Here is a 21,062-nt window from a genome sequence, read left to right on the forward strand (position 1 = left end):
CAGCTTGCTTGTCATTGTTGGGTGGGGGTCAGGGACACAGTAGAGCAGACCAGGAACTGGGAATCTGGAAACTTGGGTCCCATTCCTGTTCGCTAGCACCCAGCCCCCAAACACACACCTCACACTCCTCTTGGCCTCCATCTTCTTGGCTGTAAGAAGGGGGATGGCCATTGGGCTCTGACTCTGTGTTGAACGAAGCCCAAGGGAAGTCTCCCTTCGTAGAATGGGCAGGCACCTCTGTAAGCCCGGCAGCACACATACACCTAGAAAAACCCACAGGTGATAGGCGTGTGTACACACACACACACACACACACACACACACACACACACACACGCACGCTGCTTCCTCCACCCTCCTGTCTAAGGGGACCAGAGCCCCACGTCCCTTCCCACCACTAGGGGGTGTGGTGAGCACACCCGGGAGCAGGAGCCAGCAGAGAGGTGGGAACTGGAGCTGGAAGGGCAAAGGCCGGAGGCCTCCCTGCCCTGACAGTGCAGTGGCTGCTCTGAAGGCCTGGGACAGGGAAAGCACCTTGTCTTGTGGGTGCCCGAACAGCCCCATTCCCCCAGTGCCAAGCCTCTGCCCCCTCCCCTCGCTCCCTCCAAGCCCCAACCCCAGCTGATGCTGAGCTAAGCATGGCCTTTACAGGTTATTTTACATCTGATTTGAATATTGTTCCTTTCAAGTCAGATCTCTCAGCAAGCCCCTCCCAGGCCTCTCCTGGGCTTTCACCCCTTGCAGTGTCTGGTCAGTCCAGGTGGCCCAGCCTGAGGAGATGCCCACCTGCTGGTTCCCGGGCTCCCTGTGCTCAGTATTAACGTGTGGCCCCCTTTCTCCTGCCACAGATCCTTGATGTGAATCAATCCCATGATGCAACATGCCTCCCCAGCCCCAGCTCTGACGATGATGGCCACGCAAAATGTCCCTCCCCCACCCTACCAGGACAGTCCACAGGTGAGTGTCCACCAACCGATGGGAGGGGTGCGTGCCTTCCAGGGGCCGAGGGCAGGGCCTGGTGGGTCTGGGCTCTTCCCTGGCCAGCCTGGGGAGGCCTCTCAGGGGAGAGCCCGGAAAACACTGGAAGGAAGTCATTGCATTTGACAAACACGGGGTTCAGCTCCTACTCACCGTTGCCTAGAACACCAGGCCATGGTCCTGTCCCCACCCAACCCTGCCCCCCACTCACAGCAGACATCAGACAAATGCTCCAAACCAGGAATATTTGGTAAACTGAGTCTGTCTTTGAGTGTTTGGGGAAACTTTTATATTAGAGGCTCTTTTAGACCAGCCCCCAATTCATGATCACTGGAGCCCCTATGTTCACCTTCTCTGCCTGCCCATTGGAGGAATCTCCCTTCTCTTCAGGACTCGCTCAGCTTCTGTCTCTCTACGCCCTGCAACCCTTCCCTCTGGTTGCAGTCCCCAGGGGCCTCGGAGACTCCAGCTGGTTGCAGCTCCCAGGCAGCCTCTCCTCCTGGTCCCATCGTCCCTCTCCTGCTCCTGGAAGCCTGGCCCGGCTCCCTGGTTGGGCTCCTGTAGGCCTTGCGCTGATCTCTTCTAACCTTTGCCCCCCCTGTGTGCCTCCCACACCTCATTCTCCAAGACTCTGAGTTAGCCACGATGCTGCGCTTCCACAGCAGCCTCCATCCTCTGACCGTGACCTTCACACTGTCCTGTTCTCTCTAGCCTGGTCTCACAAGTCAATATTAATTCGATAATTATTTATCAAGTGTCTGTCATGTGAAATGCAGCCAGCTGGAATATTCATTCATTCATTGAGCAAAGGTGCAGTGAGTGCCTATTGTGTGCCAGGCAGCATTTCCCACTCCTTTCCGTCGTTGCCCTGCCCTGACATCCCTGCATCAGACATCTCAAACACAGCTGTCCTCGTGGGCAGCCCAGGGCTGGGCAGCATGAGGAGATTAGGGTGCAGACACAGGGCAGGCCCTGACTCCCCCAGCCTAGTGTGAGCTCTAGCAGTTACTCTAGCCATCCTGTTATCCCCCGGAAACTGCACTTTGCAGAGTGCCTAGCAAGCCGGCCACCACTCACTCCTCAGCCTGCAAAAGTGCAAGAGCACTGGGCACTCACCAGCCTGCCAGGACGTGTCCTTTGTCCCCACCCTGCCCCCACGCATCGACTCCATGCTCCTTCCTAGTCTCCCTGCCCTGCACTCATACCCAGCAAGCACTCGGCCCACGGCAGTAGCTTTTCATGAATTACTGTGGGCTGGACTTGGCACTGACACAGACCGCTGTGTGAATGCTTCCGGGTGAGCCACAGCCCTTTCCCTCTACAGAGTGAGTGAAAAGCAGGAGGCTTGGACTAGGGGAGCCCTGGAAACCAGGCCCGCAATGGGGACAACATTCTTCTTCTCGGTAGACGCAGGCAATGCTGGGGCTGGGGTGTCGGTAAAGAGCAGGAATCTGGGGTGTTCCTTTACTGTCCGGATGCTGCTCTCCAAGGGCCACAGTAGCCATGGGCATGGCAGTGGGGCACTTCCTGTGTTTAGCAGGTGGTGGGCACCAAGGCCCTCACCGCCATACCCAAGGCTCAGGGGCCGACGGGGGTGGGCCAGGAGGTCGAGGGCACTGCATCGGCAGCTGGCAGCGGCTGCCTCTCCCCAGCCTGTTTTGCTGCCCGGGCAGCTGGGAGAAGTTTGGGTTTGGTGGGGATTAGCAGGAGGGCTGCAGGAAGGGCCTGTGCTGCCCAAGAATGCTGATCCGAGTGTAGTTAAGTAGAGGAGCCTCAGCGCACAGCGGAGCTTAATAAATCCCAGTTGCTGGCGGAGGGGGTGGGGGTGGGGCAGCGGCCCTGAGGCGCTCAGCGCCCTGGAAGCCACCACGGGAGCTGGTCTAGCCTTTTGGGTGAGAAAGGGAAGCTCCAATTCCCCAACAGGGACTGTCCCCAGGCTATCGTCTCTGAGGAGTCACCAGTACTTCACCATTAAACTACTCACGGAGAGGTAGGAAGGGAGGGAGGGAAAGAGGACAGAAGGGAGGGAGTGAGGGAGGAAGAGGGAGAGAGGGAGGAAGGCAGGCAGGAAGGCACATTTACAGCAGGGGGATAATTTGCCCTGGGGAAACCACACACCTTTTTGTGACCTCTGAGATCCAGGGCTGAAGAATCTGGCGGGAAATCTCAGCATCCATAGTAGAGGCTAGGCCAGTGATGGGCAACCTTTTGAGCTTAGTGTGTCAAACTTCGCCAAAAACCTGAGCATAACTTGGGTAGTGTGTCACTTTGAGGAAAAAACATTATTTTGCAAATGTTTCATCCTCGGCATGCGGCCGCCTCAGCGGCCACGTGTCATCAGAAATGGCTATGCGTGTCAGTGCTGACACGCGTGTCATAGGTTCGCCATCACTGGACTAGGCCAAGGTCTGGTGTCTTTATGGCCTTGGCTGGGCCACTGGGCCAGTGGTCAGCAAACTCATTAGTCAACAGAGCCAAATATCAACAGTACAACGATTGCAATTTCTTTTGAGAGCCAAATTTTTTAAACTTAAACTTCTTCTAACGCCACTTCTTCAAAATAGACTCGCCCAGGCCATGGTATTTTGTGGAAGAGCCACAATCCAGGGGCCAAAGAGCCGCATGTGGCTCGCGAGCCGCAGTTTGCCGACCACGGCACTGGGCTATGGCGAGATTGCCATGGGATTCCCTGGTCCAGGCTGGTTCCCAAGGAAACCAATCAGGATGTGGGGGAATCATGGGAGGAGCTAGGGCAGCAGTGGAGTAGGTGGGAGGGCAGAGGGGTTGAGGTCGCCAGAACATGGGCTCATGGGGAACATAGTCTATGGGGAGTGCTAAACTTTGAGGCCAGTTGGCTTTTGGAGGGCCCTCCTCCCCACCCTCGGGGCTGCTAAGGGTGGCTTGCGCATAGGAATGTCTTCCATGTGAGTTTCCTGCGGGGAACTCGCTCTGGTCCCCCTGCCTTCTTCCCACTGGGATTGCAGGAGGCCGATCCCGCTTCTCAGGGGAGGCCCTGCTGCACTGCCCCGCGATGCTCATTATCTGAGAGCGCCAGCTGCTCTCTGGCTGTGTCCTCAGGAAAGCCGGGGCCAAGGGGGGCAGGGCTCGGGCACACGAGGGCCTCTGGAAGGATGCCCACCTCCTCCTCATTCCGGGAGGTCTAATCTCATTACCGTCGGACCCAGTCTGACTTGTTTCCTCAAGGCCTGCACAGCTGAGCACATCTCTAGGTCGCCTCTCAGAAACCCAATTTCTCCCACTGTCGAAAAGGACAACGTCTGACGAAGTCCCCAAAATGAGAAAGGCAGCGAGAGGCAGCGCCCCTCCTGAGACCGGGGCAGCCGTTTTAATAACGTTCCCGTTGTGCTGAGGGCAAGCAGAGCCGAGCATAATCGACTCAAATGCACAGGAGAACCTCACTTTGGAAAATTAGGAATCTGCATTACAAAATTCCCAAGCCCCGGACCTTCTTTATAATAAATTAGAAATTTTTTTTCAAGGCAAGTTTTTAACTTGGCAATTTCATTTCTGAAGTTTGGGGAATAAAGTCATTAACATGGAGGAGGCTTTTTCTCTCCTCCCATTTGCGTAGAGCAGCATTCGCGGTGCTGGCCCCATGCTGTATGGGGCGCGCCACGTGGATGATGGCCGTTCAGCCCCCACCCCTCAGCCCATTTCAGCCCAACGTGGGGCAACTCGTGATTGCTTGTGAGGAGGTCACTCTGTGTTTACTGTGCACTAAAGACAGGCCGTACGCTTAGAAAGTGCTAAAGCAGCGACCACTGGACATATCCCTGTGGCCTGCTTTTTCCTGCCGGCACTTTCTGGTAAGTTCCACCAGGGTCGCGCCCCTGCTGCTGTCTAACCACAGCACCTCCCGTCCCACAGGGTGGCTGGGCCCTTGGTCCAGACAGACCTCCCTGAGAGCAGGGGTGTGTCACCTGGTGGTGTCACCTGCAGTTCTACGATGCTTGTTCCATGAAAACATTGTCTCCAGGGGGACCTGCATGTGAACTAGGTGTGTGGGCCTCCGTTCACTGTGTTGTATGAATTTCTGTATCACCGCTTCTGTTCTTCCGCACCTCTGCCCCCCGCCATCTGGACCCCCCAGCCCTCCTGCCACAGCCCAGCACCCCGGTTCTAAGGAACTCTCCAAGTTAGTACATTCTCTACTGTCGCTCCCTCCCAGCAAGCGGCACTGCGGTCCCTCCCAGAATCCTCGTGGTAACACAGCGGCCCTCTTGCTCCTTCTAGGCATACACCCCTCCTTCATGTGCTCTCTCTCCACCTCTGAAAGGTCCTTCAAGTTCTCCCATTTCCTGTAACATTCATTCCACATGCAACATTGCTGACCGAGCGAAGTTCTCCCTCTGGTACCGCCACTGGCAATTTCAGGAAACCCTCTAGATTTACCAGCTCCTCCACCCTCACCTTATCCACACTCAAAAATCCACCCCACTCTTCCTCAAACGTAGACACACACACTGTTCCTCAAATATCTTTGCCTTTGGCTTGTAGGAAGACAAATCCTGCATCTGGTCTAGTTGTGTGAGTATTTAGTGCTCAGTCTTCCTCTGTCTGCGTGGCCCCGGCACGTGGGGCTGCATGAGCATTAGACTAGAAAGCAGAAACCTTGATGGCGTCGGTCTCACCCACCAGGCGCAGCCCCTATAAATGAGGGCACTCAGCTGACAGTTTAGGAACAAGTTGAAGGGTAGGTAGGTAGGTGCGTATGTAGCATGACTTGATGGTGGGTGATGTTAAAAGGGTTTGGCAGTTCATCAAGGATGTGGCCTCATTGTTGACCAGAGGGAGGCGGGGCACACAGTCAGGACTTCAGGGCTCAAGTCAGAAGTCAAGCATCTCCTTGGGACCGTTGGGCAAAAGCTGTGTTCATCCGTCCCCTCTACCCCTCTGCACCCCACAGATGAGGAGAATGGTGTCCAGGACCCCAAGAAACTGTGCTTGGAGATTGGGGGTCAAGGTGATGCTATCCTACCTTTCCTGTCACAGGGAGGCTGAGCTGGGCCAGCATGTTAGGGAGGCCAGACCGCTCCATTCCTCCGAGTGCCTCCTCGCCCTCCCTATCCCAGCGCCATTCCCACTTCAGTGGGTGGGGAGCGGACGTCCTGGGGAAGCTGGACCTTTGATCAGTCATTGGGGTTCCCATGCTGATTTCACAGCTGGAGGCAGAGGGGGTGGCGAGGCCCCTGGCTGTGAATGGACCCTGCCCAGGCCTTGCAGCTGCGGCCACAGAAGCTGGTTCAGATGTTTTCACACTTTACAGCCCTCTCATCTCTTTAAGGGCTGGAGCCCCCTGCCTTGCAGGCCCTCTGCTCAGCTGCCTGTGAAACTCGTTTGGCTTTGCAGCAATGCAGTCAATTCAGCAGCTTTGAAGGTCCCCCTAAGCCTTTTCTGTGGCTGTGATTGACAGCTCCCGTGCCCCTGGGGGCAGCACCCCAGGGACCATCTGGGCGAACTGCCTGCCCTTGCTTTGACTCATCCAAACAGACTCCAAACAGACTCTCCTGTTTCTTTTCTTATGTTCTGCTGGGTTTTTCTCTCGGTGCACAGTGACCTCTCTCCCTGGCCGCTTGGGCCACCAAGGTCTTTAAACTGGACATATCCCTGAGCTCCAACTCACTTAAGACCCCGAGTCCTCCTGTGTAAAAGGCACGGCAGCCTCAGGTCCCACTATGCTCCCTTATGTCCCCATTTAGGAGAAGGCGGGCCAGCCACAAGGCTTGCAAACACTCACTCACTCTAATGGCCTTTGTCCAGGTTTTTTATCCGATGAACTTGTTACCTGAATTCTGATATTTACCCAGAGAACAGAGATTTTATTGTCTATCCTCTTACTACCAAGCAGGACGAGTGCCCTAAACAGCTACAAAAATAGTTAATGGCCCAAGTATACGAAGCTTAAAATAAATCTGGGAACAGGTGGTCAAGTAGCCACCGGCCCAGGAGCCTGGGACGCGCTGCCCGCCTCTCCCAGGAGATCTAGGAGCTCCGGTGTCTGCCTGGCCCGGCGGGAGGGGAGGGGGAACGAGTAGTGGCCCAAGGGTGTTTGCTGTCCTTGGAGTCCTTGGTCTGCAGGAGGAAGAGTGGGATGACTCTACAGAGTAGAAATGCAGGAATCCTAGGCTTTGTCCCAGCCCTACTGCTGAGGAATTGTGTGAACTTAGGCGAGTAATTTCAGTACGATTCCTTTCATTCACTCATCCATTCAGTAAATATTTTTTATTAGGAACACAATAGGCATATCAAATATGTGTTTCCAGCTATAAACACCCCCCCACACACACACACACAGTGTGCACACACATTGCAATCTGATACGCCACTAAGGGCCTCCTAGAAATCACTGGTTTGGCACTATTACGTGAGCGAGGAGTCCCCTAGAAATGGGTGGAAAGGTGGGGCACATACAATTTCTAGGTAAGTGTAATAGCTGGGAGGAGAAAGACTCAGGTCCAAGTCCACGGCCTCTCTCCTTTTAGCCACATGTCAGCAACACCCCAGAAGTGCAGGCAGGGCCAGGGAACATTTACAAGTCTCCTTTTGTAAACCACTGCCTAGAAATTCTATTAAAAGTAATTAGTTCGTTAAGACCCCCGTGGTACACCGCTGAGGAACTCTCCTGGGGTCTGTTCTACCCAGTCAGCCCTGGGATCAGATGTAGGTGACCCAGGCCTGCTGTTCCAGGAGCCTCTTTAAGCTAAATTGGGCTGGCTTCCTGCTCTGTATTGACTGAGTGGGGGAGCCCTCATTGACCCCATCCCTTTTTGGATCCCTGAGCCTTTTAACACATCACTCAGCCCCTCATTCGGTCAGTCATTCAATCATTTAACAAACACACTGGGAGCCCCCCATGACCAGCATGGCAGTGGGAACTGGGAACCAGTCCACAGGGAGACAGGCAGATAGGGCCCCACGGTGTCACAGGTGGTAGGTTAACACACATACAGACCAGGCAGGGTCGTGCTACCTGGGTTGGGGACACAAGGCAAAATTGGGAAAGGCCTCCTGGGAGACTCGGGCTCCGGCTGAGCTGGGAAAGGAGTGGCTTCCCCACGGCCAGGGGGAGGGTGGGGGCACATGGACGTGCCCTGCAGAGGCAGCTGTGGCAGCAAAGGCACAAGACATAAGGCTTTAGGCATGTTCAGACATCCCTACACAGTGGGGTCTGATCGGGGACAACATAGGGGCATGTGCTGGACCGGGGACCAAGCCGAGTATCAGCCGTGCCTCTTGCTGCTTCCCATCTGTTCAGCCAAACCTTGTATTCACCAGATGACTTCAGGCCCTGACCTCCCCCAGGTCCTTGGACTCTCCCGGTTGGAGGAAACCAGGTCTCACCTGCTGGTCCTGGCGCTCCAGGACTGCCGGCTCCTGGCCAAGCCCAGTGTGGCCCCAAGTGGGCCAGGGCATGCAGCCCCGTGCTGTGGCCTGGGCGGGCAGGCACTGGTAGGTGGAGGGCACAAAAGCAGGGCTCCACTTAGGAAGACATGCCGAGAAGGCGCAGGCCTCAGCTGTCATGGTTTGCAGCAAGGACCCTGCGAGGAGGTGGTGGGTGTGAAGTCACAAAGAGGAAGGCCACCTGTGTGGGAAGGGTGTATGGAGGGGGACACAGCGGGGAGGTGCTGGGGTGTCTTGGGGAGGGTGTAGGGTTCGATGCAGAGGGGAAGCACCCACTGTGTGCAGCGCACCCTCCCCTGTAGCCCTGGGAAGAGGTATTGGCTGCTTCACTTTTACTTGATGGGAAACGGAAGCTCAGAGGAGCTGAGTCTCTTGCCCAAGGTGACGGATAATGCCACCTTCCCCCTCTCCCTCTTCCCTGGGTGCTTAGGGCAAGCGGGTTCCGCCAGCAAGGGCAGGACCCTTGTGTAGCCCACGCAACAGAAGCAAAAGTGGCCGCCCTGAGCGTAGGCTGCAGCTTGTATGGATCATGTAACTACCACATGCCAAGTACCTTCCAAGTGCCAGCTTTGTATGCTTTTTCTCATTTACTTCTAACAACCCCATACCTTAGGTATCATTGCACCCATTTTATAAACGAGGACCCCAGATCAGAAAGGTTGAGTAACTTGCCTGGGTCACATAGGTGGAGAGTCCAGTCCATCAGAGGCTCCTGCCAGCGCCTCGTGCTGTCTGATCGTCTCAGCTCTGGGCTGGCTGCCACCACTCCCCTGCATCAGCGACTGTGACTTCTCTGTTGTAGCCAGAGGCATTCAGGGTCAAGAAAGTAAATCTGGCCCAGCCAGTGTGGCTCAGTGGTTGAGCATCGACCTGTGAACCAGGAGGTCATGGTTTGATTCCTGATCAGGGCACATGCCCGGATTGTGGGCTCAATCTCAGTGTAGGGCATGCAGGAGGCAGTGATCAGTGATTCTCTCTCATCATTGATGTTTCTATCTCTCCCTCAGCCTTCCTATTAAAAGTAATTTTTTTAAAAAACAATAAATCTGCAGCTAAAAAGGTACGTTTGGTGCAAAGGCCTACTACTCCTGCCAGTCATCCCTGCACCAGTAGAGAGCTGGACACTCGCTATACTGAACACCGGGCTGCAACAGGAGGCAGGAATGACGGGTCTCTGTCCTCAAGGGCCCACAGTCTGGTGGCTGAGAGAGGCATGGAAGCAGTGTGCTTGGGGCCATGGGAGCCCAGAGCAGGGGTCTGGTCAGTCCCTGGTGCTCAGCCAGCGCCCCCTGAAGGAGACAGCAGTCCCCACGAGGGTGGTGGGAGGCAGGGAGTACCACTGGCATTTCACTAATGAGCAGACCGAGCCCCAGCAGGTCCAGTTACACATGCAAGGTTGCCCAGCAGTGAATGGTGAAGGCAGAGCTTCCTTCTAGCTGATATCAGTGTCTTCTGCAAACTACCTCTAGAAGTTTGTTCTAGAAAAACCCTGGTGTCATCCCGATTCTGAACCACCTGCTTACCTCCCATGAGCAAAGGAGAGGAATTCTGAATGGCAGCTGGCAGCAGGCAGTGGTCGACCCTGCTCAGTCCTGGGCACCCTAAAAGCTTGGGTTTCTCAGGCCTTGGTTCTCCCAGCTTCTCCGCAGCCTCTGAAGGAAGGAGCCCTGAGCTACTTTCAGTCAATAAACCCCCCCCCCATGCCTTCCTACATGGGCTCCACACGAATGACTGCTGCTGGCATGACCAGTGTTTGGAGAAGTGACTTGAACTCGTGTGGGAGCTGTCTGTGCGGGGTGGGGAGCAGTGGGGAGCAGGACCTGGATGGAGACCCGAGAGCATGCGCTGGGAAATGAAGCTCAATTCTGATTCCAGTGCCCTTCCTCTCTGTCCTCTTTTCCACTCAGGGGGGTGAGGGAGGGGGGTCTTCCCACTCTCCTCTTCTAAGAAAAGTAATCACATACGGTAATTCACATGGTGTGATTTAGTCAGGAAGCCCTTGGCTCTTGCCCCAGTGTTTGCAAAAACTGTCTGTGATCTCCAGAAGTTTCTTCACTCTGTGGGCTTCTGTTTTCTCATACATAGAATGGGGATCACACTAACCTATTGCACAGGATTATTGATAAGCACTAAAGCTTGCAGAAATGTTTTATTGGCTCGTTAGTACACAAGGTGCCCACTCTCCCCCTACAATTAATTGCACAAGGATGATGCTTAATAGAAAAGAAAGCATCAGTGGGCATTCCAGTTCCAATAAGAGCACCTGAAACAAGTGTGCTGCTTCCCAGCTTCCCCTCACCCTAGAGCAGGGATCCTCAAACTTTTTAAACAGGGGGCCAGTTCACTGTCCCTCAGACCGTTGGAGGGCCGGACTATAGTTTAAAAACAACTATGAACAAATTCCTGTGCACACTGCACATATCTTATTTTGAAGTAAAAAAACAAAACGGCAAAAACACCCGCATGTGGCCCGCGGGCTGTAGTTTGAGGACGCCTGCCCTAGAGCATCTGCTCACTTCCTGGTCAGAGGAGACTGTCAGCCCCCAGGTTTTGCATTCCTATACGCAGAGCTCTCTGGGTGGAGGTGGAAGAGGCTTTGGTTTGCAGCATTTGCTAACTTCTGTGGTGCAAATGCTCCCACCACAGACAATTTCAAGCTACCAATGTAACGTTAACCATCTTGCAAAACTTCTGAAATTTTATGTTGGTTTTCATGCCCGGCTGATGTGGCTCAGTGGTTGAGTGTCGACTTATGAACCAGGAGGTCCTGGTTCGATCGATGATTTTCTCTCATCATTTGTGTTTCCCTCTCCCTTCTTCTCTGAAATCAATTTTAAAAAAAAAAAGTAAGTTGGCTTTCATAGGCCAGAACCAGGAAACTCTAAGCAGTCATTGAACAGTCACACTCTGTCCTGGTCCCTGCAGTCTCTCCCTCTTTCTGCTCTTCAGGCTGTACTTCCAGGTAACCACCCCCAAATTCACCATAAGTCACCCATACCCCTTGCCCCAGACCTTATGGACAGCTGCTGGGCCTTTCCCTTTGAGCCCCAGTTCCTGAGGAAGGGTGTCTCTGGCTAGAAAAAGCAATCTATTTGGAGATGAACACATTCTCCAGACCGGGAGGAAATGCAGAGTTTGCTGAATTGGCCCCCAGGAGCTCAATAAATGAGTCACCATCCTCCCAAGACTAGTTCTGCTCTCTTACCCCTCCTGCTTCTGAGCCCCAGCAACAGCCTCTCAGCCGGGCCTCTTGGGATGCTAGGGTGTGGCCACCTCTGATTACACTTTATTCTGTGCTCTCCTCTATAACCAGAAAGGCCTTCCCAACCTTCCCCAGCCCCTCCCCTCAGCCCTGTCTCCTAGCTCACCTTCAAGTGCACAAGGAAATTCTCCCTGAGCGGGCAGAGCCGGGCACCAGCCTGGCCTGTATTTCACCCCTGAATGGGCTGTGCAGACACAGCCACGCCTTGCTGTAGGAAAGAAGCATATCCTGGAAATCGCATGTTCAATAACACCACCACCCTTGGAGCACTTCTGAGCTTCCAAAGCCCTTTTTCCCACGATGCATCATGGGATCCAAGCCCCACCCCAACTCTCTGCGGGGGGTAGTGGTCATTAAAGCACCCTCCTGATGTCCCAGCCTGCGGGTGTTGGAAGGGACTTCAGATGCCATCTAACCCAGCCACCCACCTAGAAAGCTTCCTGACCCTCCACGGGGCCCAGCTGATCAGCCGTCTCTGCATGGCCTTGTAGTAGTGGAAACTCCCCCCCGCCCCCCACCCCCCAGGCAGTCTATTCTGCTTTGGAAAGCTAGGCGGTGGGAACTTACCTGGGTTGAGCCCAGATCTGTCTCCACTTTATATAGATCTAATGCACTGTTTGTAATTTGATCCTTCGGGGCATACAGGATAGAATCTAGAATCGAATCTTTCGTTCAGACAACTCCAAGAGGCTTTCGCGTCTCTCCATCGTCCCCCTCTTACACATTTCAGATTCCTTCCAATAGTCCTCATACGGCGCAGTGCAGGATCCCTTCCCCGGTCGATGCTCCTCTGAACGTGCCTCCTGCCCCTGTCCCAGCACCATGGGTGGCACTGGAGGCTTTGTGGGGACTGGGCCTCTGAGTGCAGCTTTAGCTGAGGCCGGTTTTCTCGTTTGTTTGTTCGACAGACACTTTGGACATAATGAGCCTGCTGTCAACAAAAGCTGCTGCTGAACTGTGTCTCCCCTGATCGGCACTTAAAGTATTGATTTTTTTTTTTTTTTTTGGCCAAAGTGCTGAAAGTGTTAAGTGCCGAATTACTAGATGAAAATGGATCTTGTTAGACTCAGAGTGTTGCCAACATCTTTAAAGATCTTTTGTATCCGTTTCCTGTCACCCATGTTTGTTAAGCATTTCGTTAGACATCCTCTAAGTCAGGGAGAGAAGTATTGAAGAGGAGGGCCAGGCAGAGCGCATATGCCCTCTCCTAGATGCCTTCCTCACGCTGACACCTACCCTGCAGCTGTCGTCCTTTGGGGGAAGCTAACTAATTCACACACCTGTCCACCCAGCACGTCTCTCCATGTTTTCCACAAGGATATCTGGGAGGTACCAGGTGAGGTCACTTACACTGCCCATGTCTACCACGTCTGCCCCATGTGCCAGCTCAGAAGGCGTGTTAAATCCAGAAGCTGAGCCTCATAGCAGGCACTCGGCCCTGTGACCCCAGTGCCCAGCACAGTGCCCAGTCCATGGCAGGGACCGGAGTAGCATTTGGAGAAACAACCCGTTGCGTTTGTGAGTGAAAGAAACTGGCCCAGGTCAATGTGAACATTAGTAATATTTAGTATTTCTGATTCCACCTTCTTTCTCTATTTTGAAAATTGGAACATTTGTTTCTACTGTCTTCCTTACAGCATCTCTTTAATACTCACGAATCTTAAAAGGGCATCAATGTGCTTACTGATAAGATAATAGGCGGGTGGGAGAGTTACGGGATTTGCCCAAGGCCAAAAGCTAACAGAAGGCAGTAGGACTCCAGGTACCATGAAGGCTGTCTAGCCTCTTGTGCACTGGGTTTGGGAAAGTTCCCCCAGCTTGGCCAACAATAGCAAGGCTATTTCATCCTAACAAAGAAATGATGGGGACACAGTATAGTAAAGCAGATATAGTTCTTTTATAGTCTCAATCTCATTCACTACCCATCATTCATTAATTCAGTTCATTGGTTCAACAAATATTTATTGAGCCTCTACTAGTGCCAGGCAATTTGGAGCCCTAGGAATATAACTGTTAATCCAGTCCTTTTGAGCTTGGGGGCAGGAGAGATTTAACTAAGCAAATAGACATGTAGTGCATGTCATGATAAGGGCTATGAAGTAAGGCGTTGCAAGGGGCAAAGGGGCTCTTTACTCTGAAGACGTGATGTCTGAGCAGAGACTTAAATGGAGAGAACGAGACAGCAGATGTCTTGGGGATATCGGCACCAGCAATACTGTGCTGTGTTCATGGAAGTACAATACTTTTCTTCCAGAAAGCAGGAACCTAGATCATATGATAAACTTTTTAGCTATAAAATATCTGCTGCTTTTGAGGTGGATTCATTCATTTACCCTCTCATTTATTTTCTCTACAAACACTAAGTGTCTACTCTATGTCGGGGGATGGGTGCTGGGGGTGAAGGTGTGGACGAAGCTTTAGTGCAGGAGGCAGACAAATCTATGAGCCCAATGGAACGGGGGCAGCGCTGTCTCGGTGCAACGGACAGGCGAGACATGTCACCATTCATGACATTTGAGGGATCCCTCTGACCAAAGAAAATATAACATAAAAGCATTATCTTCTGTAATGATGGTTATCAGAAGTTTTAAAGCCATTTAAACATTTCTTCAAATGAAATCTTATACAGGAAATTCAATATATAATATTAAAAGGAGTTTTTCTGATTATAAAAAAAAATATTAAGGCCCTAGAGGCACCTTTAAAGCATGTAACAGGATGAAAACAACTGCTCTAAATATTTGTTAGGGTTAAGAACAGAAGCCTGCGCAGTGTCGCTAAAATCTGCTTATCTTCAAGTGACCAGGTCAACCAAATCTGGGACCATTCAGTTTTCAATCAAAACCATTAAAACAGTTACCTCCGGCTTGCGTTACATGGAATAGACCTGCCCAAATGAGAACAACTCAGCTATTTTTTCCTCCTCTTCACGTTATCAAACTTAACACTGCCCAGTACATCCCAGATGACTCAGCACAATTTAAAGGGCTCATCTTTTTTTATTTTATTTTTTCCAGCTTCTGGACAGAGGTCACCACCTTAGTTTGCATTAAGAATCATCTCTTTTTTAAAAAAAAATAAATATTTTTTTTATTGATTTCAGAGAGGAAGTGAGAGGGAGAGAGAGATACGTCAATGATGAGAGAGAATCATAGATCAGCCATCTCCTACACACCTCTGACTGGGGATCAAGCCCACAGCCCACGGCATGTGCCCTGACTGGGAATTGAACCGTGACCTCCTGGTTCATAGGTCAGGAGCCACACTGGCCAGGCAACAATCATCTCTTTTAAAGTGTGCTGTGTACCACCTGGTTTTGAATGGCCCTGTATTGTTCTCTAGAACATTCTCACTTGAAGAAAGACCTGCTTTCTCCCGACTGTAGCGCATATACAAATGGACACTCATTATACACTCACCACAGGCCGAGGCAGCCCTAGCCATTCCAGCCAGGTGTCCTGGCCACACTAACCGCCACCTCCTCTTTCTTCTCTCCGCAGATGACGGCAACTGCTCAGACACCCTCTAAGGCCCAGGCTGTCCATATCTCCGCACCCTCTGCTGCTGCCAGCACTCCTGTGCCCAGTGCCCCCATTGACCCCCAGGCCCAGCTGGAGGCTGACAAGCGAGCTGTGTACAGGTAGGAGACACCTCAGCTGTGCTGAGAAGCCCCAGCCAGCCTCAGGGCCAAGCTGTGAGAGATGAGCCTGCAAGCCAGTGGGTGGGCTCGTCAAAGACAATGGCCAGCCGCTGCTCCCTTCTCGGCCTTCTCTCTCAGATCAATCCGAAGATCCCTCAGCTGGCCACTGGGGTTGACGCTAGCCCCCTGGAATTGTCTAGTGAGGGATACGAGGGCCTGGGCAGTATCTTCCAGGGGGAGCCCTTCTTCATCCCAGTTGGGGAGATGAGCCCTAATGAGCCAGAAACCCTCCACTCAGCAACCAGGCAGCTGCCTGGGGACTGCTCTCTGCCTCGTCTCACTGTTGCCTTTACTCCAGCAAGAGCTCTGTGCATCTATTGCACCGTCTGGCACTTGGTATGATGCGAGCTTTAGTGTGCCTGATGGTCATTGGCAGAGCTTGTTAAATGCATGTTGTAGGCTCCATGCTCAGACATTCTGCGTCCATAGGTGAGGCTATCGCAACATGAACTTGTGAAAGCATGCCTGGTGACTCCAGTGCAGCTGTTCCTGGAACCACATTTTGATTCATGGTCATCTTGGGATTTTAGCAACAGGTGTTGTGTGCAGCTGTGTAGGTCCTGGCACCTCCCCCAGGTGGGGGCAGAGAACAGGAACTCATTCCATCTTGCTCTGCACCAGCCCATGCACCCAGGGCTGGGCCCCCAACGGTCCAGAGGGCGGGAGGAACTCAGGGAAGTTCCTGTTTATGTCTGTGGCTGGGAAGAAGCTGGCATCTACTGGGAGCAGGACTGAATGAGGCTCCAGCAGGGACTGAACTATCATTTGTCCACAAAGAGAAGATGCCTGGGCCACACTCAGTTCTGAGGCTGGACCCTGGCTCACGTTCGCCGTGTGAGCGAAGGCATTCAGGTGCATCAGTGAGCTCAGCTTACCTCTGGCTGGGCCCACACTGCAGCAGGTGCTAATGTCAGTAACATGTGCAATGGGCCACCCAGGGTGGAGAGGAAGAAGATTGATTCCCTCTTCCTCACTCCCCACCCCCCAGATGACAGTGCCTTTATGGTAATGGTGGCGATTATTGCTGTTATTATCATTATCATTGGCATTATTTTTAGTTACTCGGATGAGCTGAAGGCCTCTAATGCTAACAGTGGGGAGTCCAGAACAGTGGGCTCTGATCCGTAGATCCTGGCACAGCGGTGCTTGCCAGGCCTGAGGAAAGATACATCACAGGGCCTGCCCGCCCACCCCAATGCACAGGCCTGGCCCAGCTGCCGGCAGGCAGTAAATGCCACCTTGGACCCCAAAGAACACCAGGATCTGGCCACAGTCCCTGTTAGACTCTAGGGGACAAGCCAGCCTTCCCCATCATAGGACTCGGCACTCCTGTCATTCCTGCCCTCCTTCCCGTCACACTCTTATTGAACCCCTGCTATTATATGTGCTGGACTCTTGGGGAAAGAGGAAACCCCTAAAAAGATAAGTGCATGGGCTGTTCTTTGTCTCCCCCAAAAAGAAACCAACACAGTGGTCAGAGCTTTAACAGCAGAGGCTTCACAGAGAGAATGTATGAGTTTGATCTTAAAGGCCAGTAAGAGGGCTCATGGGAAGGAGCAGCGGGTGAAATAGGAGCTGCAGGCAGGATAGACCTGATGTGTTCTGGGAATGCCAGGAGCCAGAGCTGGGCGTGGGGCGACGCAGCTTCATCGCCATCCGTAAATTAACTGTGTGGTGGCTGGTGCTCTGTGGGTTGTGAGAAGGGAGAGGAGAGTACCATGGCCTCCGGAACTGCCTGGTGGCCCGATGACGAGGGTTACAGCCACGATACTCCATAGATCACTGCTGCTCCAAGGAGGGGCACAGCAAGCAGCGTGGCAGCACCTGGGAGCTGATTAGAAATGCAGAATCTCAGCTCCCCCAGACCTCGGGATGCGTGATCTGCCCTTTAACAAGTCCCCAGGTGATGCACATGTGCACTAAAGGCTGATCCTGGGCACCTTCCCAGAGCCCTGTGGCTGGGCCCTATACTGAGCTCAGATTCAAGTCTGGAGGGATCCCCAGATTAGGGGTGCACTGGTCTCTGAGCTTTAGTTTCGCAGCAGGGCCTCATCAGCAGGTGTGATAAGGGTTCGTGAGACAGCCATGTGAGTACCTGCACCACGTCTGGCTCAAACCATAGCGGTCCCCTGGCTCCCACCAATTGCTCCACGGGCTCCATAGCCCTTCCCAGGACCCCAGGCTCCTTCCCCTTGCCCCTCACCCCCACCCCCAGGCCAGGCTGCAGGGGAAACAGCCACCTCCCCTGTGGGAACTGCCCATCAGGATGTCACTCCTTCCTGTTCGCCTTCACACCCAATCTTCACCTCTCCCTCAGGCTGGCCACCCCACAGCCCTTGGTGTTTGCCCAGGTTATCGCTGCAGGTGCCCCCCAACTGCCCAGCAAACATGGTGACCCTGCATCTCAGGACATCAACACCCACAGCTTCTCCGCTCTGCAGCCCTTCCTGCCTGCCCCCTACCACAGGTTGTCTCTCACACCACACCTCTCCCATTAGTACCAGCTGCCCTCTCTACAGCCCTCCTACATGACTGGGAGGGAACTCAGCCTCCAGGAGGGCGGGCGATTTTAATTAGATTTGCCTGCCAGGGGCAGTCCGGCTGCTCCGAAGCACTTCAGGGAGTTGGCATTTCATGTCAACAAATGTAATGAGACCCTTTCGACTCAGATTAGTGCCCACACTGGCTTTTGGGAGCCCCCACCACAGCCCCTCTCAGAACCACAGATGAAGAAAGAGTAGAGAAGTCCCCGGCCCCTGCAGGGCCACAGACGGGCAGTGTGACAAAGGGAGGCGCACCTGTGAGGGAGGGACCCTGCCAGTCTCCTAAGGTTTGCAGGGTTGTGCTTGTGTATGAGGATGTGTTCATGAAATGTACTGGTTCCCTTTGATATGGAGTGTGTGTGTGTGTGTGTGTGTGTGTGTGTGTGTATGCAGGGGCAGAGGGGAGGCCCGGTCTGTCTTTAATTGGATCAGACCAGAGCATCATCTGGGCTAATCAGCCAGGCAGCCAGGAGTCCCGCTCAGATTAATGACCGCAGTCTAATCTGAGCAGACCCGGTGATTGGCTGCACATCGCGGGTAATTGCGTTTGTGGCCCGGGAACAATACTGAGGGTGTCTGAGAAGGAAACCCCGTGCAGTGGGGACCGCAGGCTTGGACCCACTCAGTTTTCTCCTTCCTCAGCCCCCACCGCAACCCCAGGATTTCCCCCCAAGAAGTTAAAGCGTAGCTTGAGCCGTGGCCCCATCTCCGTGCTGACGGACAGACTGACGGGTGTTGTCTGGGACCTGGCAGTGAGGTTGCCAGCAGCACAGAGAAGGGCCAAGAGGGGAGGTTAATTCAGCTTCCACACTCCCTCCTCCCCTCCAGTCTCCTTCCTTTCCCTTTGAAGTGAGTGGGTTCCCATGGAAACGATGATGTCCTGGGGAGCAGAAGAGATGCAGGGAGCTGGCCTGGCCAGGTGCAGTGGAGGAGGAGGCTGGCTTTGCTGAGACTGCTCAGGAGGTGCTGTGGTTCTCACCCCTAAGGCTGAAAACCTCTGAGAACCCACGAAGTGGCCGGCCTGGCGCTGAAGAAGTGGCCTATTATTGATGGGAAATGCTGCGTGGAGGTGTGAGCACCGAGAAAACAGCAGGCAGTTGTGCTTTGCTTCTCCATTAAAAATGCTAGAGAATTGAGCTGCAGGTCAGACGGACAGGGTGAGTGGCTGCTGTACCCTATACAGTTGACCCTTGAACAACACAGGGATCTAGGGGTGCTGACCGCGAGGCAGTAAAAAACCCAACTATAACTTTGACTCCCCCAAAACTTAACAACAGTGGGCCCTTTGCATCCACAGATTCAACCAACTGTGAAGAGAAAGTAGTATATTTGATCCACAGTTAGAGAACACAAGTCGGTAATGTAAAAATGCTGTTTATTTGATCCGCAGTTGGTTGAATCTCGGATAAGAAACCCGTGGATACAGAGTGTCATGTATTTATTGGAAAAAATCCACGTAAAACGGGGCCCGCGCATTTCAAACTCATGTGGTTCAAGAGTCAACTGTATTTTTCCTTTGTGGCATTACTCATAATGGAATTGATGGTGTTAACATCATTTCTGTTCTTCCCACTAGATTGTTAACTCTGCAAGGGGAAGGTCTGTATCTGCATCATTCATTGATTTATCCCAAGCGCATTACCCAATACCTTAGAGTCAGCCGCCTGGATGATGTACTAGATCAGTGCTTACTGAATGGACTCACTAACCCGGCTAGGCAGTACCCATATGTACACCATGGTTCTAGGTTGCTGTGCTGGCAAACTGGCCCTAGGGAACAAGGGGAGAGGAGAGCCCTGATTTGTACCACTGGCTCATTTCCAGTGTAAATGCTCCTACCATTGCCCATTTCAGGTTCCAATGTGATGCTGCTAAACAGAGTTGGGAGAAGACGCACCGCTGGCTCTCGCCAGGCTAAAGTAAAAACCCACACAGGTGCCCAAGTCCCAGGCACGCAGTCTCTGCTCTAAACAGCTCAGCACATCTCACCACCGCTTCTTCGGAGAGATTTTCTTTGTATCTGTAGCCACGATCCTACATTCCTTGGTCTTCACTGTTTTGTCTGGTCTACTCCTGGGTCCTAAGTTTGAAATGTTCTCTCTTTAAAAATTAATACTTAGAACAGTGCCTGGCACAGAATGGGTGCTTTATAAGAATGTGCAATTGTGCTATTTCTCCTTTACCCCTTAAGGCAGGGAATTTTCTCCCTTCTAGATTGTACCCAACATTGTCCATCTGTTTGAGTAAAGCCCCGCCATCACCCCCAACTTCCCTACCTTCTGCAATTCCAATCCTTTCCTGCTTTATCCATTGACAGACTTCTTCCTGGAAGCCCCCAAAAATCCAGCCAGGCGTCAAATCATTCTTCTGCCTCTTTATTTTCTCAGCTTTTAGAGCTGTGACCTTTCCACATTAGCACTCCCAGTTCTTCACATCAGTCTCCTCTCACAAACCGCAGACTCGGACCTTCTCCCTTCGTGTGTGACCTGCTGTCCGTTCTAGTTCAATAAAAGCAACAGACATTTCCAAGCCCTGTTTATATCACTCATGTTCCTGTCTCATCCAAACTGGGTCCCTCTAGAATCCACACTCATTTGGGGAAAGGTCAGAACAGGGCAGTGGGCGGTGTTCAGACCGCTCCCTAGCAACCATCCTTCTGAATGAAGGTCACTGACGTTCTAAGCTTGATCCTGATAGTCCTGTAGCTCGAGGTGCAAATGCAGCAGAGTGGCCGTGCTGGGCAGCCGGGCGAGATCCAGAAATAGACTTGGTGATAACTAGCTTCATCACCTTGAGCATGTTAATCTCTCTGAGCCTCTGGTTTCTTAACTGTAAAAAGAACATAGTAATAGCTAGACTAAAATGAGATCTTATTTGATAATACCGGACCCACAGACCAGTGTTTCCTATGTAGACAGGGGTGGGGGTATTATAAACAAGGGCCAGCTTGCCTCCCCATGGCCAGTGGGTGTCCCTGTGGCCTATCTGAGCTGTGAAGGGTCTAGTGCATTCAGGGAGGTGGAATCCAGCCAGGGTCAGGATCGTGGCTTTGGACTTAGATTGACGGGGTTTACCTTCTGGCTTCACCGCTAGCGTGGTTTCCTCGTCTGTAAAATGGGGCTAAAAAATAGTGCTATCTCTTCATCAGGGTTGTCGT

At 52.8% G+C, this 21,062-nt stretch overlaps 1 protein-coding gene across 1 annotated transcript in view; it reads left to right on the plus strand.

Moving 5' to 3' along the window:
* The first annotated feature begins 858 nt into the window (after positions 1-858).
* Positions 859-21,062, plus strand: part of PKNOX2 (PBX/knotted 1 homeobox 2) — a 76,741-nt gene continuing 56,537 nt past the window's right edge. The window contains exons 1-2 of the mRNA XM_008142573.3: positions 859-957; positions 15,163-15,302. Of these exons, the coding sequence (XP_008140795.1) occupies positions 871-957; positions 15,163-15,302 (227 nt within the window). The 5' untranslated portion in view covers positions 859-870. The remainder of the gene's footprint in view (positions 958-15,162; positions 15,303-21,062) is intronic.

The sequence above is a fragment of the Eptesicus fuscus genome, chromosome 23, assembly GCF_027574615.1.
Source record: "Eptesicus fuscus isolate TK198812 chromosome 23, DD_ASM_mEF_20220401, whole genome shotgun sequence".
NCBI classification, from domain to species: Eukaryota; Metazoa; Chordata; class Mammalia; order Chiroptera; family Vespertilionidae; genus Eptesicus; species Eptesicus fuscus.